Source organism: Setaria viridis, chromosome 3 (genome assembly GCF_005286985.2).
Source record: "Setaria viridis chromosome 3, Setaria_viridis_v4.0, whole genome shotgun sequence".
Classification (NCBI taxonomy): domain Eukaryota; kingdom Viridiplantae; phylum Streptophyta; class Magnoliopsida; order Poales; family Poaceae; genus Setaria; species Setaria viridis.
Window position 1 is genome coordinate 32390127 of NC_048265.2, and position 27160 is coordinate 32417286.

Here is a 27160-nt window from a genome sequence, read left to right on the forward strand (position 1 = left end):
TCAAAGTTTTAGCTCAGATTCTAGGTTCATTAACCGGTCTAAGTTGGCAACTTACCCTAAGCAACATAGATCCAACCAAAAGGGCATATAAACATCATCAAGACCATGTCATCATCAGATTCCTTTATTACTCAGTGTAGCATAGCGATCAAGCAGTCTCAAACTGTGAGAGGCAGACGAATCGATTCGAGTTCTTTAACCATGTATGGTGAACGCAACCTCACGACATCCACGCACCACCGAGGTCGCTTCCTGTGTTGGCCTTCCCCATTAATTCCCTAACCCGTGTCGGGCCCATTTCCTTTGGTGCAAGGTTCCACAGACACGGCCTCTGCCAATCTGTGACCATACTTGCCACCACGTGCGGCCGCAGGGGAACTTTGTTCCAAGGATAATGGGGCAACCACTCACGTCTAGGTTCAATCTGGTACTAGGCTTCCCCATCCCATACTGAGTATGAGGTTAGTACATTCAAACACTTGATCACGAACACCACTACTGTCGGGCCTTAACAGATTCCATAGACAGACGGGGCGATCAGTCGACCACCAAAAGAGTTAACCAAAACCCTGCCCCATCCATCGTCCTTATAGTTGTAACAGAAGAGAAACAACCACTCCTATAACTCGCGAGTGACAGGAAATCACACGACTTTTACCGCTCCCTATTTAAGCATAGCAACTACTCGGTCCAACAAACTAGTATTCAGATCAAGGAACTACGCCATGCATCTATGGTTGCAAACAACTCCTATACGTAAATGCACAAACATGATGAAGAAGGCATGCGCAAGTTTGGGAAACTGGGGTTCATGCTCCGGGGCTTGCCTTCAAGCGAGGAGGAAGGGATTTGGTCTTCTGCTGGGGCGGCTTCGGCTTCTGGAAGCTATAGCTTGGCTACAGCTCCATCTTCTGTCGCCGGGTACAGCTCGTAGACGCCGTCAGCGAGATGCTACTCTACACGAATGCAAAAGCAGGAGTTAGCACTTTAGATGGTGATTTCAACAGCAGCACTTGCAAGTTAAAGCTCGGACACTGGTAGCAAAGCTACAGAAAAGGTGGTCAAGTGTACTGGGGTTGGTGGAGAGCAAGATAAAAGGGTCGGATGGGAAGAAACTTATGATCTGACCCTTAGACTAGAGGAATAGTTGTGCTGGGGGTCCTCAGACTTAACGCAGAGAAGTCCTCGATTTTTACACATATACCCTCGGGTTAAGGAAAAGATACAGCCGAGTCCTCGGGCGAGGCGGAAAAGGGTCGGCGAAACAGACAGGGTCGGGCGAGACGGAGAAAGGTGTCGGACGAACGGACAGGGTCGGGCGAGGCGGAAAAGGGGTCGGGCGGACAGACAGGGTTGGGCGAGGCGAAAAAGGGGTCGGATGAACAGACAGGGTCAGGCGAGGCGAACAAGGGGTCGGGCGGACAGACAGGGTCGGGCGAGGTGGAAAAGGGGTCGGACGAACAGACAGGGTCGGGCGAGATAGAAAAGGGGTCGGTAACTTACCTTTGGTTTATAGGTGAAGCTTGGGGTCGGGAAGGAGCAGATTGGGGCGGAAGGACTGAAGCACTAAGGCTTGGGCAGCGGTGATGTCCGGCGGTGCTTCTTGTGGACAACAAACAAGCTCTAGCACAGTGCGGAGGAGCAAGCGGCTGGGTGGATTGGGAAAGGCGGGTGTTGAGCGGAGAGGAGAGTTTCTTAGGAACTTAGGTGGCAGCGCTTGAGCACGAAACTGAGGAACGGCGGTAAGGCAGCGATGGTGAAGGGAACTCCGGTGGGACTCTGGCATTCCCTTTTATAGCTGCGCAGAAGAGAGAGGGTTGGAGCAGCACGAAGATCGGGAAGAAAGAGGGAGTGCGCCACCATGGCGGCGATTGAGCAACGAGGGGCGGCAGAGCAGGACTTCAGGGATGACACCTTCAGCCATTGGGCACTGGAGACAGGGCGGCGGAGGCGCGGTTTTGCTGGTGGTTGCGATTTGGCAGAGGCGAGCGTCGTCGTGCGGCGGATCTGATGGGTGTGATAGGGGGAACGGTGCTAGAAGCGAGGTTGCACAGGTGAGAAGACAGGCGGGCTGCGGTTGCGCAGGCGAGCGTGAAGCAGCGGTCTGTCGGGGCGCAGCTCTGGCAAGGCGGAAAAGGAGCTGTCGTGGCCGGGGTCAGGGTTGGTGAAGGAGGAATCGTCGCGTAGCGCATCTGGGGCAGCGCGACTGCGGAGAGGCAGCGGAAAAGCCGGGAGGCATCGGGCCTTGTAGCCAGGGGTCCGGCGAGGTGATGATGGGCGCGAGCTGCGAGGCGCTGCAGAAAGGGTTGCAGAGGGGCTTCCGCTGCGATTGGCGAAGAGGGCGCGGGAATCCATCCGGTCGCGGCCGGCGACGGGGCGGAGCGGCGGGGGTCGGAATAGTTGAGCCACGCGGTGGAGAAGCTCTGAAGCGGGCATGCCACTCGAGTGCGTCTGCACTGGGAAATCTGGGGGAAAGATTTGCGGGTCCACCGGTCAGGCTCGGTTTATCCTTTGCTCCGAATTGAAAGGAGACACTGTGGGCGAGACTTCGAAGGAACCGGCGGGGAGGGGTCGGGCTCTTAGGGGTCGGGACCGGAACTGGAGGTTGAGCACTTAAACTCGGGGAAGCTGAGTCAACGGGATTTGGGACTCGGATTAAGATTAACTCGAAAGATTTGGGGTCGTTCGTCACAGAATCACTCGACTTTTACCGAGTCCTGTTTAAGCATTGCAACTACTCGGCCTATCATAACTAGTGTTCAGATCAAAGGGAACTAAGTCACACATCTATGGTTTCAAACAACTCCTGTAACCTAAATGCACAGTCATACAAATGAAGGCATGCGCAAGTTTAGAAAGACTGGGTTATGCTCCGGGGCTTGCCTTCAAGTGGGGTGGAGGCGAACTGGCCTTCTGCGTGCTCGGCTTCGGCTCCTGCAGGCGGTAGCTCAGCTACAACTCCTTCTTCCGGCACCGGGTGCAGCTCGTAGGTGCCGTCAGCGATGTTCCGCTCTACACGAAATGCAAATGCAAGGGTCAAACACTTAGACGGTTATTTCAACAACACTTGCAAGATGTAGCCTAGAAATTGTGGTAAAACTACAGGGAAGGTGTGAAACCCATTTTATTGGATTCTACTCAGAAAGAGGGTTCCAACCCAAGTGATTTCACATTTTTTTGATTTTTCCTCGATTTAAGGTGAATTTCCCAAGCTTCTGTTGATTTAGAGCAAGATAAAAGAGTCGGATCGAGAAAAACTTACGATTTGACCCTTAAACCTAAGGAATAACTATAACAGGGTCCTCAGACTTAACACAGAGAAGTCCCCAAAATTTTACACAGATACCCTCAGTTAAAAGAAAAGTCACAGCCGAGCCCTCGGGCGAGGCGGACAAGGGTCGGGCGAAATAGACAGGGTCGGGCGAGCTGGAAGGAGTCGGGTGAAATAGACAGGGGTCGGGCGAGCTGGAAGAGGTCGGCAGCTCACCTTTGGTCCTACCGATGAAAACTTGGGGTCGGGAAGAAGCAAGCTCAGGCGGAACGATGAACAGCACTAAGTTTCGGGCGGCGGCGAGGTCCGACGGTGTTCCGGCGGCAGCGGCACTTCTTGAGGATAACAAGCAAGCTTTAGCGCTACGCGAAGGAATGCGAAGCGACTGGTGGGGTGTTGGGCGGAAGGGGAGCTCCACAGAGAGCTCAGGCGGCAGCACTTGCGCGTGAAGCAGAGAAGTGTGCGGTGACGAATGTGCTGGAGAGGAACGAGCAAACAAGGGCGGCAAGGGCGGTGGTGGCAAAGGGAACTCCGGTAGGAGGCTTCGGTACCCTTTTTATAGCTGCGCGGAAGTGAAGGAGTTCGAGCAGCGCGAGGATAAGATCAAGAGAGACAGGAGTGCTCTATCGCGGCGGCGATTGGTCAGCGTCTCCATTGGCCGGTGAAGCAGAGCTCCGGAGATAGGATCTTATGGCATTGGGCACTGAAGACAGCACGACGCAGGCGCAGTTTTGCCGGAAGGAAGGACTGGTGAGGTCGAGTGCATCTCTGGTCGCGTCAAGCGACGGATTAGTTGCAGCTAGTCGGTATCGGCGGACAGGAAGGTGAGAGGCGCATCGCAGGTGAAGGCGCTGCAGGCGAGGTGACAGGGCGAGCGATGCGACGTGAGCATGCGCGGACTAGCAGCTCTGCCGTGGCACACGACGGGTGAGGCGGGGGAAAGGAGTTGTCACTGCCTGCGCGGTGGTTGGTGATGGCGATATCGTCGCGGGGCATGCGTGTGGGCAGCGCGACCGAGGTACGATGGAAAAGCCGAAAGGTGTTGGGGCACGGCCGGGGATCCTGGTGAGGAGATGTGCACGGGAGGCGAGGTGGACTGGCGCGGCAGCGGCCAATCTTCGGTTGCAGTGGTGGCAGGGCGCCTGGCGCGGCTGGCAAGGTCTCCGGCGAGACGAGACGGGGCGGAGAAGTCTGCAGGGTGCTTCTGCGCGTGATTGGGAAGACGCGCGCTGATCCATCTTGTCGCGACCGGCGACTGGGCGAGGCGGCGCTCGCCGGTGAGGTCACGCCACATGGTGGCAGGCTCTGAAACAGGGCGCACACGTGCTCTGGCGCTCTTTGCCCGATAGATCCACGGGATCCTTTTCTGGGTCCATCTTCCAGTCTCTTGCTCTCCCAAATTTCGAATTGCACCACTTTGACTGCCTTAACAAGAGTTGTAGAACTCAGGCCAAGGCCCAACTCTTGTAATTGGACCGAGTCCAAAAGCACAGTGGATTTGGGGATCCAAAGCTCCAAAGTTTAGAAGAACACTGGTTTCGAAACTTAGAGAAAACGGCGGTTTGTTGGGTTTCAGAGGTCGGGGCTGATTTGAGCTGCAGATTTGGGAACCTTCGGAGGCGAATTGGATTAAGGTCCAATTAACAAAGCTAAAGTAGGGACTTCGTTCTCCAAATTTTATAAAGAGTTTTATTGGGGTCCTGCTCAACTTTCAAAAGATAAACCCTCCCTAAGGCGCTAGGTTGGGCTGAAAACCAGGCTTAGCTGATATAGCTTGAGAAGACTGAGTCAACCAGATTAGGGGCTTGCCTTAAGATTAAACTCAGCTGGGTTAATCTAGGTTGTTACACGCCAGAACGCCGCCGGACTTCACCGCCGCCCGAGCTTTTCTTCCCCACACCGTTCCGCCTTCCACACGCCATCCCCGTGCCCACAACCACCGCCAAGGCCCTCATGGTGAGCAAGCGCAACCCCCTAGTTACTTCTCTCCTCGATTAGGTCGGCCATCGCCGGAATCGAAGGCGTCCGCCACCGTGACTCCATAAGGGCACAGGTGTGTTTGGGAAAGCTTCGCAGGGGCCTAGTTGTTAGAGTTAAAGGCTTATTTGTGAGACTTTTCAAACCATAAGGGCCCTGGTGTAAAGTTGTCTAGGTTTATGTGTTTTAAAAAGGCAGATAAATGAAGGAACTTTGGAAATACACCAAAAATCGTAGAAAATTCAGAAAAATGTCAAACAACTTTTGTTAGACTTAGTGAGCAAAATAGTTTGATGGAGAAATAACCTTCCCCATGTTTCTGTTAGAAATAATGCTCTATAGTTTTATCTCTTGCTTAGGCCTTTTAAATCATGGTAAATCATAGAAAAATGTAAAACTGACAAATCCACTTCTAAAGTGTTTGTTTCAGCAAGTAGAAGCCTAGAAAATTCTTAGGACCCTGGTGTAGAACTTTATATCACTATTTTAACTTTGTCTTTGACATCTAGGGTTAAATCTTTCTTTTTGCATAAGATTTAATCCAGAGCAGAGAAGAATGTGAAACTAGTTGGAGTAGCAGTATAGTTCTGAGGAAAAATATGAAACACTGAACGGAACTTTGTGAAACATGCCTTTCTTTTTGTGGAAAGATAAATAGTAGATAAATATGGGAAATAGTTATCCTTCACTAAAAATCATGAAACATTCACCCAAGACTCTGTAACACACTTTCAATCCACTGTTGAATTTTCACCCTCAGAATCATTGTAGATTTTGAGATAAAAATGGTTAAGTACATGCTACCTTTGGGTAATAGAACAATTTTAATTATTTTTGTGCTAATCCAATGGATCCCAAATTTTTACAGTAACTCAGTGATGACATGATTGAGATACTGCTAAATTCTCTATCATTTGTTATTGTTTGAATGTGGAAACAAATTTTGGAAGATGAACCTCATTTAATGAATAAAAGAAACCTTATGTACTAGAAAGGGTAGAGAGGTAATATTGGAAGAGGTACAGAAAAATATTCAGAAACAAAATAACTTTCCAAATGAACCTTGAACATCCACAAAGTGACCCCCACCTTCCTTGTGAGGTCTAAGTTGTAAGAACATTAAATGTGTACACAATCAACATCAAGGTCAACCCCGAGTTTTATACCACAAAACACTTTACTTCATGAAGGTAATGAAAGTTTAGAACCTTGTTTAGATGAATGTGGTTGAAATGCGATTTATATAATGCATAAGAAGAACATACAAATCTATCTTGCCTGGATTACAAAAGGATTAAGGTAGCATAAAAGTTCACATAACATCTTCATGATTTATCTTGCAGTGAGAGCACTAACAGAAAAGGATTAAGGTTGCATCTTCTCCTTCCGGGATGATTCCATTACATCGAGGTTCTGACATGTCCTTAGGACCTCTAATGCCCTAACAAACACTAGCAGCTCGTCCACCCTAAGAGCTTCCATGTCCACCTCCCACCAGTTCTGTTTCCCCACGCTCGTCTAAGCCACCAAGATCTTCGACCATGCAGCAGCCTGACGTGCCCTTTCCACCTCGACCAGGAAAGTGGTCTCCTCCACCTCCTGCTTCATTCCGTCAACCCTGGCAGCGGCCTTCCCCACTATTTTAGAACAAGCTGGATATGGCGAGCTATGGATCTCAAGGAGGTAGGTGCAGAGGATAGAGTCGGTGGTGGGTGCTCTGTAGGATTTTGGCTCACTGGTGTGGGAGAACATGACGACGGTGATGTGGGCGCCAAACTCCTGGGAGAGGTCTTTTGCCATGGAGAAGAGTGTGTTCATGCGCTCTGAGAAGCTTGTCTGGCTCTGAGCCATGCTGGTGGATTTGGGCATGAGGAAGAGCAGCTCGTCGGGTGGCGGTGGAGATTGGAAAGATACGGGGAAGAGAGCAGAGGCAGCGAACAATAGGGGATTTCTTTTGTGCCTTAAATTGGGAGTAGAGTATAGAGGACTATTAGCTTATGTAAGAAGATACACAACATAAGTTCCTCTATTCTGAAATAGTAATGAACAAACCATGACCGTTCTTAATAGATCGCATTCTTAAGTACACATACATGATATATCTCCATAGATCCACACTTGCACAGTGGCACAGGCGCGCACACACAACAACGAAACCATACAAATTTTAAATACTAAACTGGTGCACTATCACCAGGCACTGATAGGCTAAAATCACCGATCCATACAATACAAATAAAGTCATCTCCGTTGCATGAAAGTGTCACAACATACAGATGCAATGCATTGGACATGGACATGGCAACGAGGAGACAATGGACACGGTCATGGAGTTGAAAATGACATAAGCTTATTCCGGCATACCTGCGGCAGCACGGAATTCAGCAAAATGACGTTCGCCGTGGATATAGTCCTCCAATGCATGATGTCTAATCCTCGAGTCCAGAGTAACACGACCTGAGCAACCAATGCCAGAAGCATGTTGCAGGATGTCACAAATACGCCACGTCCAGTAGGCAAGAAAGCAATAAGGGCACACAAAGCGACTATTTGCAAAGCACACGAGTGTAACTGTGGTCCTGCAGCCAAGCGAACTCAGATTTCTTCAGCTCCTCTGTTTCATCCTCGTCCGCTTCTTCCATGTCGTACAAATCATATGGATCAACGAAGCCTGGCTGCTATGGAGGTGGCACAACATCGAAGTTGCCTGCTTCGTTCACTTGACCAGCCATCCTCCTATAAAACACATAACAAAAGAACTAAAAATTATAAGCAATGACCACAAGCAATGATGGTAGCATATAAACAAGATGCGGAAGCTATGAGCTCATCTCTCACATGGCGCAGAACCAAGTAGGTTGTCTAGCACAACCACTAAACAATGCGTGTAAGATGAAGAGCCAATGAGCATAGGCCTTGGGGCCACAACTATTTATTGAAGCACCATGACCGATCAACAATGCAGTGCACCTTCCTCCAGCTCATGCCTCATAGGATTATAGCAACCATAAAAATACGTGGGATGCTTGGAATACACAGGCCTACACTGATCAAAAATCCTGCCACAAGTATAGGTGGAATATGCATGCTTTTGTTCATGGGTAGGCATGCGAAATATTTGGTGGGTACACGAGTGCGCTTTGGTCATGATAAAAAGAAGGAAAATCCTAACATCCACATGAGCTAAATAAAATATAAGTGTAGGCATTATAGTTGGAGAAAGTAGTTGTTCCCCTTTGTGGTCACCGACTGGAAACGCACCCAGGTTCACTGAAGCGTGGGCCTCTTCCAGATATTCGTCTCCCGCCTATGTTGTATGCAGGATGAAACGCACATAGCTTCACTGACAAATGGGTCCGATAAGAGTGAACAATCTTGTCAGTGACCCCACGGCAAGTGCAACTTACAAAATTTTCATTTCGCGCCCAGGAACATGAAAGCGGGATCTTCAAATTCTGTATTCCCTCGCCTCCCCCCAAATAATAAAAACATGGCTACCGCAGTGCCCCTCCAAACTCCCACCTTGTATTTCTAAAATCAGCACTCTCCTCTCTGCTGGCTCTAAAGTCCAACTAGATCTGCAGTGGTGGCTAACCTCGGCAGCTGTAGGGTACCTCAGTGGTGGCGGTAAGCTCCACGAGTGGTGGGCATCAAGGTGGGGCCTGGTCGGCGGTAGTCTCGGAGGATCATCTCAGAGTCCTTGCAATGGTTGTGCCCATACTTGCGTAGCTGAGCAGTTGAGCGAGGATGTCGCGCAAGCACCGGCTGCTCCATCCAACTATGCGCCATTGCATATTCAAGCTCCACAAGTGAGAATCTCATTTATTTTCTCTGTTGTCCCCTCCAATTTTCTAGATCTATATCTGCTTCATCGGAGAGCACTCTGCTCAAGTTTATTTCAATCTAGAGTGGAGCCTAGTTACACCTAGATGTGACCACGACCCCCATGCTGCTGGAGTATTACTTTAGCAAAAAGTAAATTTCTCAGTGTATTGTGTTAGATTTGAGATCCTTCTCTAGATCTATCTGCAAGGCCGGCATTTGCATTTCTATGGTTATGGTACATTCTATTCCTTATATCTAAGACAACTGACCAAATACTTATTGTGCAGGGCCTAGTACCACGATCCTACATTGCTAAAATTCAATCACATGTCATGGTATGTAACTAAACAAGTGATTATCCTGCTCCTATATTCTTTACTGTATTCAATTTCTTTGTTAAAGATTGAAGTTTGACTTCTACTCCTTTCATTTGTATGATGAAATACTAAAAATAATCCTTCGGGTTGCGGTACCAAATTCTGATCCTCATGAGTTGCAGTACAGTCCCTTCCTTGATTATGTGGCCATGTGCCAGCCTCAACTAGAACCTCAAGATCTAAAGTTTCTTTGGGAGGGTTACAAGAAACTGCAGAACTAAGACTAAAAGTTGTTGAATAGGAGCCAATGTTGAGCGACTTGAAGATGAAGGCACAAGCTTTAGATGCAGCAATGAAAATGCAGTCTAAGGAGATTGAGTGTTTGAAGAAAGTAGTAAGAGAAATTGAGTATCTCCTTCGTCAACTGCTAAACTTCAGAGAGAAACCAAGTACCTCCTTCGTCAACTGCTAAACTTCAGAGGGTAAGGTCAATGGGTTTCTTAGGCATCTGCTCATGTCCTCCCAGCTTTTTGTGTTGGTTTGTGAGTATTGTGGTTTTTGTGTTGGTTTGTGAGTATTGTGGTTTGTGCTCACTGTGTTTCTAGGCTAACTTTATTCTTGGTCAGGGAGATATCATGTGAAGTGGTTTGTGATCTCTTATGGACAATATGCTTGTGCTTGTTCTTTGGTCATGAATATGTGTGAAGTTTGATGAGAAACATTTATTTTGTATGTGTGGTATGTACAGATTAATTGTGCTGTCAGTTACAGAATTGATTTGTATGTAATATTAAATTAGATTATGTTTTAATTAAGCGCTACCTGGGCTACACCCAAAAATAGCAAGTCCCAAAATTTCGTGGGCTTGCCCCTTTGGCCCATTATTTCATGGGCCTAGACAAAGCTATGACGCTTGCAAATGTTTGGCTAAATCCATTAAGAATTAGGCCTAAATAGAGTTATGACATTAGCATATGTTGCGTTTGATCCAACAAGAATTGGACCTAAACCATGTTATGACGTCAGCAATTATTGGGCTCGGTCCAAGAAGAATTGGGCCTAAATCAATCTATGATGACAGTAATTATTGGGCTCGACACAAGAATTGGGCCTAAATTAATCTATGATGACAGCAATCATTGAGCTCGGTCGAATAAGAACTAGGCCTAATTCAATCTATGATGAAACAGTTCGTCACAACAGTCATGCCACATCAGACTGTGGTCTGACGTGGCATGCTACGCAGGTGCTAGTTTATGACGACATGTGGGATGAATTTTCATTCATCATTATCTTGTGACGTACCGAAATAAGGAACATCACTAGTCGCGGTTTATGATGCTCGATTAATGAGAAAGGGTTTTCGTCACTCCCGCGTCATAAATCATGATTTATGATGCAAAAAATGCGTTTATGACACTTTTTGGTTCATCACTCGTCGGAAGATTTCTTGTAGTGGATGTTTTTGGTTTGTCATTTTTGATACACTGAATAGGTTCCTTCTCTGTGTGTTGGGTCTTCTTCTTTTTGCACCATAGGTTCTTCTTTTGCCTCCTTTGGGTCTTCTTCTTTTTTACATCATAGGTTTTTCTTTTGTATCCTTTTGGAGTTCTTTTCTGAAAATTTCAGCAAGTATTTGTCCTTGATTTCCTTACTCTTGTGCTCTAGATTGATAACTATCCCACCCTCTATTCACAGCTGCTCCTCTACTGATCTTCTGTAAGAGCTGTGCAGCCCCCCTAAGTGTTTTCTCCATAAGATCTCCTCCTGCACACATTTGAACAAACTCCCGACATTTTTGGGTTAGTGAAAAATAGAATATATGCAACAAAACATCACCTAAGAATCCAAGCTTAGGTCCTTATTCGAGTAATCTATTACATCTATCACAAGCTTGATATACTTCTTCATCTTCTCCTTGCACAAAATTGATCACTTCCTTCCGAAGGTTTTGGACTTTGCTCACAGAGAAAAATCTCCCGCAGAACTTTGTCATTATTAGTGTCTCCCAATTTCCCTTCGCATTGAAAGAAACTTCTGCATGCCATCATTTTTCTTCACCTACAAGTGAAAATAGGAAAAGAATCCACCTAAACCAAGCTAATGGAACTCGTTCTTATTGTAGTGTGTTGCAAAGCATTGTGAATCACTCAATGTGCCTATACAGATTATCAATCTCCACTCCTCGGAAAGGATTACTTTCAACCATCTCAATTATTCCCTGATTCAGTTCATACTACGTGGCTGCAAGTACCGAGTCATATTTCTACATGTCGAATTAATCACTTAATGGTATTGCGTAGTCCCTCAGCGATTTTTCTCCTTCCTCCTTGTATTGATTGATCAGAGCCATCTAGACACCAAAAACAAAAACAAAGATTTTCTTTTCTAGACAAAAGTTAGATGTTAAAGGTTAACAAAAATTAATACAAAGTTAAACATAGCAAAACTGACTTGTTCCCCGGCAACGGCGCCAGAAAAGCTTGTTGACGGCAGTTAGCATGCCAAGTTGTGAACCGCAAGCGCATAGATCAGTTGTAGCTTTTCTCTTAGAGATTCTCCCAAGGGATTTGCATGCTTAACTAAGCACTAATCTATGTAACCAAAAGCTCTTTGTATAGGATAAGATTATGCTAACAAAAGAACTAAGCAGTCTAGATCAAAGCAGATAGAGAGTAAAAGGTTGTGAACAAGATAGGTGGAACGCTTGTCCTAGGGATTTAGGATCACTTGTAGATGCAATTGCCTTGCATGAAAGAACTAGATCTAAGTGTTATCATGATTGGATCTGAACCATGCTCGACACTTTCCATCTTGCATACCGTCACTACACAAGGGTACTCAACTATCGGACAATAAGAACACGGCATGATGATCGTTCTAGGTAAGCAATAAAGCAACCCAAAGTAGCGTTGGCTAGCCATTATAGGAAAGGGCATCATGAAGATATGATTGATAACAAATAGATCTTAAACAAGAGGTTCAGCGATTACAAATTAATATATCCATACAACCCTGAGGACAAACAGAGACATTACCCCATGATCTTACACATGTTGGCACAAATTGGGGTAAAGGACACCCTCTAGATCAGCTGGACTGAAGACAATGACGAACGCGGGCAGAAAAGCCCCGAGCCGATCAGCCTGGGCACCTCCAAGCCGATCGGCTTGGGAGGTTTCTACCTCCTCTGGAGCTTCGCTTCGCGTGGTCTCTTGTAGATCCAATCTTCTCTTCGTTTTCTGACCTTGTGGTGGCAGTGGATGGTGTTTGTGTGGTGTTTTCTCCTCTCTCCAACGCCTCTTCCTTGAAACCTATGAATGGATATTTATAGTCTTTCATAGGCGGTGGCTCTAGGTTGATGGTTAGTGGAAAAAACCTAAATATGTCATGGACTTCACGCTCAAGAAACGGGAGCTCGATCGGGCCCTAGAATGGGCTGGGCCGATCGACTTGTAGGGTCCCAAGCCGATCAGCCTAGACCGTTTCTGGCCCTCCTGGTCCTCTCCTTCCTCATGCAGGCTTTCCTCGATGACCTATGTCCAAATATCCATTAACTCTTTATGAAAATCCCCCTGATTATGTTGTATTTCCTATCAAAACACAATATGCTCCAAAATACAACACATATGCAATAATAGGGTTATTTCTAGTGTCAAGTTGCGGGTTAATATAAGAACATGCATGAAAATACTAGTTAAATAGCACTAAAAGTGTGTCAATAATAAACGTCAATAGATTATATCCAACATAATCAAGAAGTTGATTGAAAAGAGCAGAGAATTGAACTTGGAGGTGGTGGGATGCTCTGAAGAAGTTGATCAAGTTACTGCATTGGGAGGTGGTGGATTTAGGTTTGTGAACAACTTGAATGAAAGGACCCGTTCTTGTAGATAGTGCTAGATTTATGGAATTCCTTGCAAACATGCAACAGCATTTATCACCTCACTTAGCAATTGATATGAACCCGCTAGGGTTGATTCCCGATCTTTCGATGAGAGGCGTGGGATAACTCGATTGGTCGATGGAGACAACGTTCACGGCCCGACTACAGCCTTCCAAGCTGCGCCTTAGCAACCGATACACCACCTCCAATGGCTGCCGTGATCTTGTGGAGCGCGTCACCCGGCCACTAGGGCACTCGTCCTGCAAGCAATCGAAGAACTAGCAAGAACAAGTATAACAAGTACTGAATTTACTAGATGAAGATGAAATTTTCCAACTCAATCACAATAAGGTGGGGTTCTGAAGATAGGAAGACGGGCGGCTGATCCAGCACGCGCTCTTACAAGCAAGTAGCGAGAGCTAAACTTGATCTAAACAAAACCCAATCTGTTCGTGGCAGCTCTAATCCTTATTAATACCTAGGAGGATGACCAGGGGGGTGTTGGGGTTATGCTCCAACCCTAGGACATGTCCCTAATGGATCCAACTTGATACACAGCCCATTGGGCCAAAATAAGGCGACGCAGCACCTCTGGACAGAAAACCTCTCGGTAGTATTTCGATGATTTCAGCCGACTCAGAAAAGTTATAGATATGATTCCAGATCCATATGAAAATAGACTTCATAAGGATTCCAAGGAGTACTTGAACACCTAAAACAGAGTCCGGATGAGGTCATGGCGGCCGTTGCAAGTTGGGCTAGAACTGCAGTCCGAATCCAGCACCAAAACGTGTTGGATTGGATCTCTTTCTTTCCTTGGGCCAAAAGTGACGTGGTGGCCTGGTGGTGGACATTAGGAATACTTGGACTTGGTCCCCATCTACTTCTTTAGTCCTTCGTACCTTCCATGTGTGTTTAACACTATTTTTGATCCATGTATGTATTTCTGAAATTGACAGCGAATACACATCATGGTGCAGCATCAATTTATCAAATGTATCACATATAATTATGATAAAGAATTGTTTCACCTCAGAGTCAAAAGATGCCAATATGGTTGTATCCGAGCATATGATGTCCTCATCTTTCTCCCCTTCTTGGCTGCAAGTCGTCCTCGACTTGCTCCAATGGCATTCTAAGGTGCTTGTTTTGATGTTGGAGCACGGAGCGACGGCCATGCTGCATGGCCACAACCAGTAATGCTCCCCTTCTTTGGTCTTACCCTGTTGCATATGGGAAAACTAGAAAAACTTTGCAAGACATTATTAGTGTTAGTGCAGCCCTCTATTTGATCATGGTATTGTAGCCCAAAAGGATATTTCAGAGTGGAGCAAACATAAACTTTATGCACCAAATATTCTCCTTTGCTATCATATTTGCCAATTGCATGAAGCGAACAATGATTAAAACTTGGCAAACCAGAATCAAATTGAAGTTTCTCTTTTAGACAATTTAGATTACACAAAACATCAAATTCAATGTAACCCAAAGTATCTAAAAAGGATAGCAAATTCAGTTCATCTTGTGCACAAGTAATAGGATGAAAAAGCTTATCTTCAGCACATTTGTATGATTCCAAACCAAAAGTATCACACTTATTCATTACTTGTGGTATAGGAGTAAAAGAATCATCAGCACACAAGTCCTCTTTATCACAAGGAACAGCAAGTAATTCATTTTGTGACAAAGGAAAATCAGCAGTGGGTTCCACTATTTGTTGCTCTTCATTAGCATGGAGAGTGGACAAATTTTGGATATAATGGGTCACATCATTCTTGCAAGTATCCACAGATAATAGAATCTCCTTTTCAACATTGAGAGCAAGGCAAAATAATTGACCAATATGTATGTATGATTTGCTTAGCAACAAGGTTTGAATTTCAGAATTGAGCCCTCTCATGAACCTACACATAACATCTTCCATGCACTCATCTAATCCACCATACATGATACAAATTTTAAAATCATGGAAGTATTCTTTCACAGTCCTACTACCTTGCCTCAAGTTGTCTAATTTTGCAAGCAAATAATTAGCATAATATTCAGGAATGAATGCATCTCTAAAAAGAAATTTGAAGTCTTCCCAAGATTCTAGAACTTTGTTGTGCCTACAAATGCGTTTCCATTCAAGCAAAGCATATTCAGTCAAAACATTAGAGGCAATATAAACCTTTTGTTTCTCGGATAGGTCATGCTCATCAAATTCATTATCTACTTTTATCTCCCAATCAATGTAAGCTTTAGGATCAAACTTACCATCATATAACGGCAAGTGTTGAATGACATCCTGAATATGAGGGTCTAGTTTCAACAGCTCAACGATCTTCGTATAACCTGCCATGATTAGTAGAAAACAAGAAACACAAAAATAATATGTATACTCCTGTCAACTACTATGATGTGTCTTTTGTAATTCTCTCTAACTCAACTTGTTTAAAACAAGCCCTTACAAGTTCTTACCAAGCCAAACAGGAGGTGACGGCAACCAACAAGTCTACAACCGTGGAGTGAAGTGTATCGGTGCCGCAGCAACAAATACCTGTCAAGCTGTAGTCGAATATGTGGAGCTGTAGGTGGGCTTAAGTAAGGAAATATACTAGCACCACATTAGTCACAAAAGCAAGTTGAGTAATCATTCAATAGCGGTACTGTGTTGATCCTAGGCTAAACCATGCTAGAGACGTGAGCCTAGGCACAAAGGTAGTCACTGAAAAGGGCAACTAGCACAACACAAAGAAAACAACATATTCAGCCCCTTCTTTCTTCTCCTTGTCTTGTCTTTTTTTTCTTCTTCTTCTTTTTTTTCTTTCTTTTTTTTCTTTCTTTTTTTTGTTTCTTTTTTTTTGCAGAGGCCTAAATCTTTTATTTGGTACTATGACAACCCAAACAATAAGGCTATTGCACAAAGCCCCTTCGAATTTTAAATTTAACAACTCTTGTTAATACAGCAGATGCGGAAATCTCTAAGATGATTGTGGAGCGCTCAGATCGAATTTTGCTGCAAGGTCAGATCCGTTGGAAAGAAGACAACATCAAGTTTCCAGATTGTATTTAAACTCCCAAATCGAACATCATATGAAACCATGGTGGTAGAAATGAAGCGATGATGTATATGGTGATGGTGGGTCTCGTGGTGACCAAAACGTGATAGAACTCAAAACTCTAAAGGAATAGACACTAAGACCAGCAACTCGACACAACCGATGAAACCAAAAACTCAACAAGCCCTAACTAAGCAATGCTAGCAAAGGCTCAAAAAGGGTTTATAGGATTACAGGTAAACTAATCTACTATCTTTTTTGTGCTTTTCTGGACTATAGGTAATTAAAAATGGCAAGGAACTGGAAGTCTCTCACTGATAAACCTTGCTCTGATACCAACTGATATAAACTCGCTAGGGTTGATTCCCGATCTTTCGATGAGAGGCGTGGGATAACTCGATTGGTCGATGGAGACGACGTTCACGGCCCAACTACAGCCTTCCAAGCTGCGCCTTAGCAACCGATACACCATCTCCAATGGCTGTCGCGATCTTGTGAAGCGCGTCACCCGACCACTAGGGCACTCGTCCTGCAAGCAATCGAAGAACTAGCAAGAACAAGTATAACAAGTACTGAATTTACTAGATGAAGATGAAGTTTTCCAACTCAATCTCAATAAGGTGGGGTTCCGAAGACAGGAAGACAGGCGGCTTATCCAGCACGCGCGCTTACGAGCAAGTAGCGAGAGCTAAACTTGATCTAAACAAAACCCAATATGTTCGTGGTGGCTCTAATCCTTATTAATACCTAGGAGGATGACCAGGGGGTGTTGGGGTCGTGCTCCAACCCTAGGACATGTCCCTAATGGACCCAACTTGATACACAGCCCATTGGGCCAAAATAAGGCGACGCAGCACCTCTGGACAGAAAACCTCTCGGTAGTATTTCGATGATTGCAGCCGACTCAGAGAAGTTATGGATATGATTCTAGATCCATATAAAAATAGACTTCATAAGGATTCCAAGGAGTACTTGAACACCTAAAACGGAGTCCGGATGAGGTCATGGAGGCCGTTGCAAGTTGGGCCAGAACTGCAGTCCGAATCCAGCACCAAAACGTGTTGGATTGGATCTCTTTCTTTCCTTGGGCCAAAAGTGACGTGGTGGCCTGGTGGAGGACGTTAGGAATACTTGGACTTGGTCCCCATCTACTTCTTTGGTCCTTCGTACCTTCCATGTGTGTTTAACACTATTTTTGATCCATGTATGTATTTCTGAAATTGACAACGAATACACATCATGGTGCAGCATCAATTCATCAAATGTATCACATATAATTATGATAAAGAATTGTTTCACCTCGGAGTCAAAAGATGCCAATATGGTTGTATCTGAGCATGTGATGTCCTCATCAGCAATGCCCCTCTAGAAAAGTATGTCGACCATTATTACTCCATTGACAAATTTAGAGCAGCTTATGGCCAACTAATCCCTACTATGACTGACCAAAGGTATTGGCCTAGATCCAGCCATGGATTTTTCATGCATCCACAACTATTAAAAGCCATAGCTGGTAGACCTAAAAATGACTGGCATAAAGGGGGCAATGAGAAGAAAAGGAGAAAAGGCCAGCACCAATGCCCTATATTGTGTAGACTATGGGCATCATTAGCATAATTGCAGGAGGGGTAACCCAGAGAACATTGCTGCTGTGAGGTGCTAAAATGATGCTGGTTTACTCTTTCTTTGCATGTTGTTGTTGAAAGCAACTACATGTTAACTTCTTTCTTAATGCTCATGTAGAAGACCACCATAGAAGAAGACAAAGAAAATCAAAACAGCTCAGTCATCTATTATGCCTTGGGAGGATAAAGCACATGCAACCTCTATGTATTTTCCACCAAGGTTAGCAAATTTACCCTATACTCATGTGAACACTACGTTTGATTTTTATCTCGAATATGCATGAGAGCTGCGTATCATTGCATTAAGATAGGATAGAAAAGGCCCATGAAACAAAAACACACAACCAAAGACACATTGCTCAACAGCTGTTACCCAACAGATCTAACAGCAACCAGAGCACTTCAACATCTAGAGATCAGCCTCCTCCTCTGCAAGGATGATGGCTTGATCAATTCTGGGTGACACTCCATTAAACACTAATCATTTCTTATCCTCCAGAGAGTCCAGGCCCCTAGCACGACCAGCAAGTTGAATCCCTGCCGAGCTTCGTTCCTCATCGAGTCCGAAGCTTGCTGCCACCAGTCAAAGAAAACAGCCTCATTTGCTTGAAGAGACAAGTCTGGGAGCCCAAAATAGTGAAACAACAAAACCTAGAAATGTTGGGAGAAAACACACTCCGTAAGAAGATGTTGGATTGTCTCATCCTCCCAAAGAGGGGACACCGTGCTGGATGCGGAAGGCCTCGCCTAACGAGTCTTTCAGCTGTCCAACAACCGTTATGTGCCACAAGCCAAAGGAAGATTTTGCATTTCTTTGGTACCCAAGATCTCCAAATCAATTTGTTCTGTGGATCGCCCCATTGAAAAAAGCCTCATAAGCTGATTTGGAAGTAAATTGCCCCGAGGATTTCAGTCACCATCTGTGACTGTCCTCCACCTCTGGTTGAAGCAGCACATCTTGGACCAACACTACATTTGAACGTACTCTAAATAGCTTTCTTTTCTCACATTAGCCAAAGCTTGGAAACTATGACAACGAATAAGCATAAACATGTCAACAATAGTTCTAGAGCATCAAAAAGGTAATATGAACTATTCTGAATTTTAGATTAGAGTGACGGTTTTTTTCTTCTAAGTAGCTTCCTTTTCAACATAGTCAAAGCTTGGAGACTACAAGTAAGAAAAAGGGGAAAAAAAAGGTGAAATGTAATTCTAGAGCATACAAAAGGTAACATATGCTAGTTCTGAATTTTAGAGATCATATTAACCTTTGTTTCAATTTTTTCTGAAGTTGTTGATGTATTAAACATATCAAGATCTGGATCAAAGCAGCCTGCCCCTTTCCATTCGAGTTTCCTGAGCCCACAAGCAAACAGCTACTCCTGTCAAGGTAAAGACCACAAGGAAAAGCAAAGAGCATTCAAAAGAGAGAACAAACTAGAATTCCTATGCTGCCACTTGACAGCCCTGCAATGGGCACAAGAAGCAAGAAAATTGACCCTGGTAGCCCTGCAATGAGCACAAGAAGGCTCAGCTTGTGATCTACATATGCTGACTTGGCTTCATGTATGAGAACTTGACCATGTTCAGTGCTATGATGTATGTGAACCTGGATGTATGTGGAGTTCTCTATCTCAGATTTATGTGTGAACATCCTAACATATGCATATGTGAACCTTGTGTATCCATGTGTGAAATTACTGTGGTCTCAGCCTGTCGGTGTCAAGAATCACGGGTCAAGACTCTGGCAAGTAAATTTATTTTCTATGCGCGTTAGGTCCGGATGGTTGCACGAGAGAACACGGGGCTTATACTGGTTCGCGCAGGAATAGCCCTACGTCCAGTGTGGGAGGCTACTCGTGTTACTCGTGCAGAGTTTGTAGTAGGGGTTACAAACGGGCGAGAGAGGGAAGCTGGTCCCAAGTCTCTATGGGTGTGTACTGATGCTCGTGTGGAAGGGTTGTGAGTCGGGGGTCATTCAGTTCGCTCGAGAGCCATCCCTTTCTCGGGCCCCTGGTCCTCCTTTCATAGCGTAAGGAGGAAACAAGAGTTACCATCGAGCCATGAGTAAAGGAAAGTAAAAAAAGGTAAGCAAGGAAGGTAAAGCACAAGGAGACGGGCCGAGCCACCAGGGTTGCCGCCTTCCTTTCTGATTTCCGCGTCTTGTTAGCATGGCCACTGTAGCTGAGCATGCGAGACGTGCGTGGCAACTGTCCGTTGTAGCTGTGCGAGTTGATGATGATGACTAGCCACCGTAGCCGTGCATGTCGTGGATGACGTGCAACCACTGTAGCCACGCGTGCTGATTGGGGGGCACGGATGACACGCCCTTGCCGCCAAGCCGAGCGGGAAACCGGGCGGCACACCCTCCTTCGTTAGGCAGCATGGGTGATGAGTGCCCTATGACATTTACGAATGTCATAGGGGAGGGTTAGAACGGTGCAGCTGTAGCCCGGTGCAGTTGTGGCAGCAGTGCGCCGCCCGAAAACTCCGGCGGGTCACGTCGAGGAACGTAGGTGCCTCTCCATGTGTCAGAGCCGTATTCTGGACATGGGCATCCCATCGGTTGCATTTATGGCGAGGTCGGTGGGGGCCCACAAGATCTGCGCCCTCGTCCGCTGGTCCGCGCACGTCCTTAGGCGAGGCGAAGCTCTGTCCTGTGGGTCCGGATACGTCTGACCCCTTGCGCCCGGGGTCAGGCAAGGCGGAACCCTGCGGCGAGGGGTCGGGCGCGTCCGACCCCTTGTACCCGGGGTCGGGCGAGGCGGAACCTTGCGGCGAGGGATGTGGAGCTATCGTCGGGCGGTTGGGCGTGTCCGATCCTAGGACCCTGGGTCGGGTGAGGCGAAGCGGAATATTCCCTGGTCGTGCCGAGTCGGCGGAGGTCACTGTCGTTGGAGGTGGGCCCGGACCCTTAGGACCGTCGAATAAGGAGAATAACGAAGTCGTTAATATTTCCCCCCGACACAGCCTTTTTGGCTTGAAAACTTGGGTCATGCATGTATCTATGAACATTATTGTGGATACATCGTGTATCAATACCTCATGTATGTGTGAATAACATCATCATTCTTCAGTTTTTGCTCAACTGTCATCATGTTTTTTTCCATATAAATGAATTAAATGTAATCAAAATATTATATATGATGCGAGAATAATGCACAACACTTGTACAAATACAATTTTCCCCAGTGTCTAGCTATCTGTCAAAAATTGGTTACAGAACTACATGAAGGGAAAAATAGTCTTTTTATGTGGCCCTTAACACTATTAGTGCTCACAATTGACGGGAGTGTCATTTTGGGGATGAACTTCGGTGTTGCTTTCAATAGGGAAGTTCAGATTTTTAAAGGTCAAGGAAGAAAGCCTTCATTTTAGTAGTCTCAAATAGTGAATTTTTTCAAATTTCGGGTGGAAATAAAACACAGTACATCCTCAAATTTCTTATGCACAAGAATATTCCTTGGTTTTGTGCGGGAATTAGAACAACTAGGGAACGTCTCACCAATGTCGGTCCATTGATGCTGGCTGACCGAGCAGTGGTATCGAAAGCACAGATCCATGTCGGTCTGGTGGTTGATGTTGTAACCGATATTCCATAGGTGCATTATCCATGGCGGCTCATAGTTGAAGCCTTGAATGATTGTAACTATTGAGGAACTAGTTCTTTTTTCCAGTGGGAAAGTTTTTGTTTATGAGAATACTTGCGAGGAACTTATTATCAAATCTGTTATTTGTTTACTTAGTCATGGGGGTTTTGAGCATGGAACAACAAACAACTCATATAGCTTAATTGCACGGTATGTGTTGCTAAAAGGGTTTCATGTTTTAGTGGTATAAGCTGTGTACTAATCAGGTTTCCAGTTAGTTTTCACATATATAAAGAAAAGAAGTCCAGAGGTAGAGCTTCCGTTTCCAATCATAGCAAATATACAATTTATTTAATAGACAATACCTGAAACCAAACTTTCACAATAACACGGCTGGGACACATGGCAAGTAAACTAAGTCCGCACTTTGCTTAATTGCCTCTTATATAAAAATAATATCCGGCCCTTACTCGGATTTGGGACAACTATTAGTACATCACCTTCTATGTGCCGGTTTAAACTGATCCGGCAGCACAAGTTTGAACTTACAAGAAAGACTATTAGAAAAATCAACTCTGAGCAATCATTATAGGAGTAAAGGAAAATCAAGTGCAAATGCAAATAGCTGCAAATTGATCTGTGTGTTCTGAATGTTACAAACATGATCATGGATTACCCAAACTTGATAGATTTCTAGCTCAAAAGCAAACACGAAAAGGAAAACAGAGTGAGGAAATGGAACAAAACGGTGATGAAAGTCTATGATTAAAAAAAAAATTGTTGCATACAGTAGGGCACTAGTATGGCAGTAGGCCCTCACAACACTTACGTTTTCCTGAGTGCTCTTGCCGAACGAACTCCTTGTGTATATTATCTTGCAGCCTCAGTTCCTTAGCATTCTCATCCTCCATTTCGTACTCCCTATACCTCTCAATTTGCAGTGCAGGATGTCCCGAGTGGATGCTGGCTGTGTTCCTGATAGCAGCCTCTGCAGCCTCCACTCTGCTTCTACTGGCCATGTAACAATCAATGGTGGCACGGAGGTGCTCCAGGTTCGCAAGGTGCACGAAGCTGAACTCAAAACCTATCTTGGATTCTGTTTCCTTTGCTCTAAAACTAAGATGTAAACTTCTAACCTTTGGCATAGCTTCCTGTTCAGCCACAATCCTCAGCCCACCTTCACCATAGGACGTAAAAATAAACTCCTTAAGGTAATAGAACTGCTGTCGGCCGATGCTAAGCCTTTCAGTAGGTGCTTCCAATGAAGTCAGCATGACATAGAGCAGCGTTGGAATGGCACCAAGGATGCAGAGGTCTTCCTGTTTAATGCAGGTAATACGGATGTCAAGGTGGGCAAGATTCACAAGAGACTGCATTCCCTGTGGAAGCCTACTGATGTAACTCTTATTGCACAGCTTTCGGAGAAATGGAGCATCACAGCACAATAGATCCATCAATTTACTTGTCGAGTAATCATTACTGTCAATCTCGAGTGACTGTAGACCATGTCTACCCAATACAGTGAGAGATGACTCTAAAGCTTGCTGGTACTTCGCCTTGCCATGATAACCAAGTTCATTGCTGTCATGTAGTCTTATGAGAAGGACCCTTAGGTTGATCAATCGTCTGAGCTGCTCCAAAAATTTCACAGAGTCGTAGGCGAAAGCATGTGACAACATGCGTAATGCTTGCAGATCTCCAATCTCATCTGGCAGTTCTATATTAAAATCAACAAGTAGACGCACCAAATGTTTCAAATTACCTATGGTTGGTGGTAATTTTTCAATTTTGCTGCCTTGTATGTCCAATGTTTGTAAATACTGCAGGTCTCCGATTTTCTCAGGAAGCTCAGTAATACTAGGACAACCGATTTCCAAATACTTCAATTGCAAAGAGCTTCCAATATGTTTGATATGATGATTACCCAGGTTACAATTACATTGTAAAACCAATACTCTCAAAGAATGAAATATTGGCAGATGAGGCGCTTCCTTATCTACCACGTGGAACCTAATAAGCGAACGAACCTGTGAGCACTTGTTCATAATCTCCTGCAGTACATCATTCTCCAAAAAGCTAGATAGGAGAGAGAGCCGGCGAATCTTGTTAGTCGACCATTTATACACTTGCTCATCTACTACTGTGACAAAGTTCTGCTCTGTGCACAGTGAAATAATAAGATCTAGCACCATATCATGGATTCGACAGGCTCTGGCCGTGCCATCATACATTATGTCAATAGGTTGTATCAAGCTTCTGTTGATAAGATCATTAAAGTAGTTATCTCCTATTTGATCCAATGTTTGTCCTATTACATCTGGGATAAATCCCTCAGCTATCCATCTCCATATTAACTTTTCTTTACTAATCTTGCAGTCCTCTGGAAATATACTAAGATATAAGAAGCAAGACGTCAGATGGTATGGAAGATCATAATAGCTAAGCAAAAGTATGTCTTGAACTAAATGTGAATTATGTCCAGAAACCATAGAATCTCTTACTTGCTCCCATTGGTCTATTGCATCAGATTTGTTAGCTAGCAAAGTAGCTATTGTATTTATTGCTAGTGGCAAACCATGGCACTTTTGTATGATTGCCAGAGAAACTTCTTCTAGGTGAGGTGGGCAGGGGCGCTCACTTAGAAAGACTCTTTTATTAAACAACATTTTGGAGTCCTGGTCACTGAGAGGTTGAATGTTGTGAATATATCCTTCATAACTTGAACAGCATGATTTGGCTACATCAGAATGTCTTGTAGTAGTAATTATTCTGCTGCGCAAGTTACTCTCAGGTAAAGCAGACTGGACAAACTCCCATGCGATTGTGCTCCAAATATCATCAACAATGATTAAGTACCTATTTGAATTCAATGGCATTAGTTTTGTAAAATTGGAATCACAAAATTTCCGTTGCTACTATAATTGTTACCTACCCTATTGCGAGCATTCATCATAAATTTATTAAAGGAAAAATTTGGAGAGAGCTGGAAATGTTTGTGTTTTGCATACCTGTAAGTGTTGCAATCATCAAAACATGATGCATCCTTTACCCCATATTTTGATATCTAGGTTTATTTATCTGAATCATTTAGTTAGACTTAGATTCGCTTCGACGTTCTTTTGCTTCTCTCCTTTCATATCATAAGACATAATATTTCTGTCCGGTTAAGGAGAATGGGACAAAGGCCCAATTCAAAAATGAAACAAGGATTATTTTTTGCCATAATAACAATCAAGCCCACCACATCATGACATCAAGCTGTGTTATACTGTATATACTTCTAGATCTTATCACATATATAATGACGAAGTAGACATGAGTAATTTTTTTAGGGTTACCTTTTATCTTGCAGGTATTCTCTGAGCTCATTTATGAGTTGCCGCTCATCATCTGATGCATCAGTGTTACTCCCTAGTTCTGTAAGCAGATCACGCAATATCTTCTTTATGATAGGACTCCGTGAAACTGAAACAAAAGCTGTGCAATCAAATTGGCCTTTGATCTTATGATATACTTGGTTTGCAAGAGTTGTTTTTCCAAGGCCTCCAAACCCCACAATAGACACCACTTTAAGTTGTTGAGTCTTGTCGTCCTTCATCAACAAATCGATGACCTTTTGTATAGGACCATCGAAACCAACAAGTTTCTCTGCTTCCACATAGAGCGCCGGCAATCTCGGATCAATCTTAATCTTGCCCACAATGGGAATAGACTCATCATACTTGTACCTCAACCGGCGCTCACTCTCCTCAACCACTCGAGCCTTGAGTTCTTGAATCTGGTTTGATATCTGGTAGCGTGACCATAGCTTCTTAATCTTATCAATTATCTTGTTTGCGAAACCTGCCTGAGGGTCACCACGATTCAGCTTGTGCATGAAGATGTCAATGCAATCCTCAATGTCGTAGCTCAGCTCGCGTATATTGTCCCTCCAAACCTTGGCCTGTGTGTCGAGCTTCTCTGCTGTTGCGAGTTTCTCAAGCAGGGCATTCATGCTGCTAAGCTCATCCCTCAAGAAAGTGATATCACACTTCATACCTCCAAGGAGCTCGTACCGCCCCTCAACTAACGCAGAGAGCTTGGCGAGCAGGGAGTTCATCACCCCAGTTGAAGCACTCGCTAGTGGCCCATCCATCTTCGGAACGACGAGAGACGTGTGGAGGAACAATCCTTCACTTATACAGGGACAGATCTTCCAGACCACCACGAGGCTGTAATAGATGAGCTTCGTGTAATTCGCCCGTGGTGGTCGCCGGAATTGGAGAAGGCTGTGTTCTTGGTTGCTGGAGTTGTGATATCCCCAGTTGAGGAGCTGAGATGGGATTGGTGCAAGGGAATGGTCTGTGGTTGCAAATTTGTGCCAACAGCGTTCTAGGCTGGTGCAATAGTGGAGAGTAGCGAAGCAATTGGGGGAGTTTGGTACTTATTTTCCTCTACAAAAGAAAAATAAAAAAGGCACAAGGTGATACTGGTCATCAAAACTTTGACTGGCCATTTGATCTTTCTTGGAGCATAGGACGGGCAAAAGATTAACGTGGCGGCAGGCAACTTCCAGGGAGCTAGTACTGGACAACTGCTGGACAAGTGGGCGGAGAAATTCTGAAATTGCGCAGGTGAAATTGAACGGAAATAGTACTCACTTGTTCTATGTGGACAAGAGAAGCTTGAACGTCGACAGTCATCAATGACTGGCTGGGACATTTACGCGTTCGTGAGCAGATGTATTTAAATGTTGATCGGTGGTAGTCCTTGACAGCGAAATGATTGGAAAATTGAGCACGACTGCTGTAACAAACATATGCTGTTGGAGTTGCAGTCCTGAAATTGTTTTGTATCCCGCGGCAGGTATGATTTTGTTTGAAACACTAGATGTGATAAAATCTTATGCAGTTTTGCAACATCTAATGATAGCATATGGCACATTGAAAAACAGTTATTGTAACATCTCAAAATGCTCATGGGTTAACTGAATGTTACATATAAGTGTTGCAACATCTAATGATAGCATGTGCCACATTGAAAATCAGTTATTGAAACATCAAAAAATGTATGTGCTAACTGAATGTTACATCTTACTCCCATGTACAGTTTTTGCAACATCTCAACATTGATTTCGCTAGTAACACTAATTGCAACATTGATTTGCAGGGGGATGGAGCATTGGTTCCTGTTGCGACCATATCAACACACTCAAGTGAATATGTTTCAGTACAAGTTGGTGCAAATAAAGAGGTCTACCATGAGGATGAAGACGTCGTATGCTCACAGCCTATTGTGCCGAAAGTTGGGATGGAATTTGACACGATACAGGAAGCAAGGCGGGTTTACAATGAGTATGCCATGAAGTTGGGTTTCAGCATAAGAGTGGCTTCTTCAAGAAATAGCAACGTCACAAAAGAGCTGATCAGAAAGGAGTGGGAGTGTTCTCATGCTAGGAAGCCAGCTCTTGATGGAGAAGATGATGGAGAGGAAAACACATCAGCAAGCACATCAACAAATGACACTGCAACACTAGTGGGATCGAAAAAAAGAGCAGCAACAGCTGTACTTACCACAGCAACAAGGAAGCGCAACACTATCAAAAAGTTGAACTGCAAAGCTCATATGGTGATTGGCTTGAGAAATGCG

General features: G+C 44.7%; 1 protein-coding gene across 1 annotated transcript; it reads right to left on the bottom strand.

The window, feature by feature from the left end:
* Nucleotides 1-21942: 21942 nt before the first annotated feature.
* On the bottom strand, nt 21943-26031 carry LOC117847581 (disease resistance protein RGA5). The gene is made up of 2 exons (XM_034728804.2): nt 24871-26031; nt 21943-24388 (listed from the first exon to the last, which is right to left on the bottom strand). Exons 1-2 carry the CDS (start codon nt 25665-25667, stop codon nt 22330-22332), a joined length of 2856 nt encoding a protein of 951 aa, XP_034584695.1. The 5' UTR covers nt 25668-26031; the 3' UTR covers nt 21943-22329.
* Nucleotides 26032-27160: the final 1129 nt, after the last annotated feature.

Coding starts and splice junctions, on each gene's coding strand:
- LOC117847581 (XM_034728804.2), bottom strand. CDS start 25,667: ATGGATGGGCCACTAGCGAGTGCTTCAACTGGGGTGATGAACTCCCTG. Junction 24,389..24,870: donor GAATACCTGCAAGATAAAAG/GTAACCCTAAAA, acceptor GAATTCAAATAG/GTACTTAATCATTGTTGATG.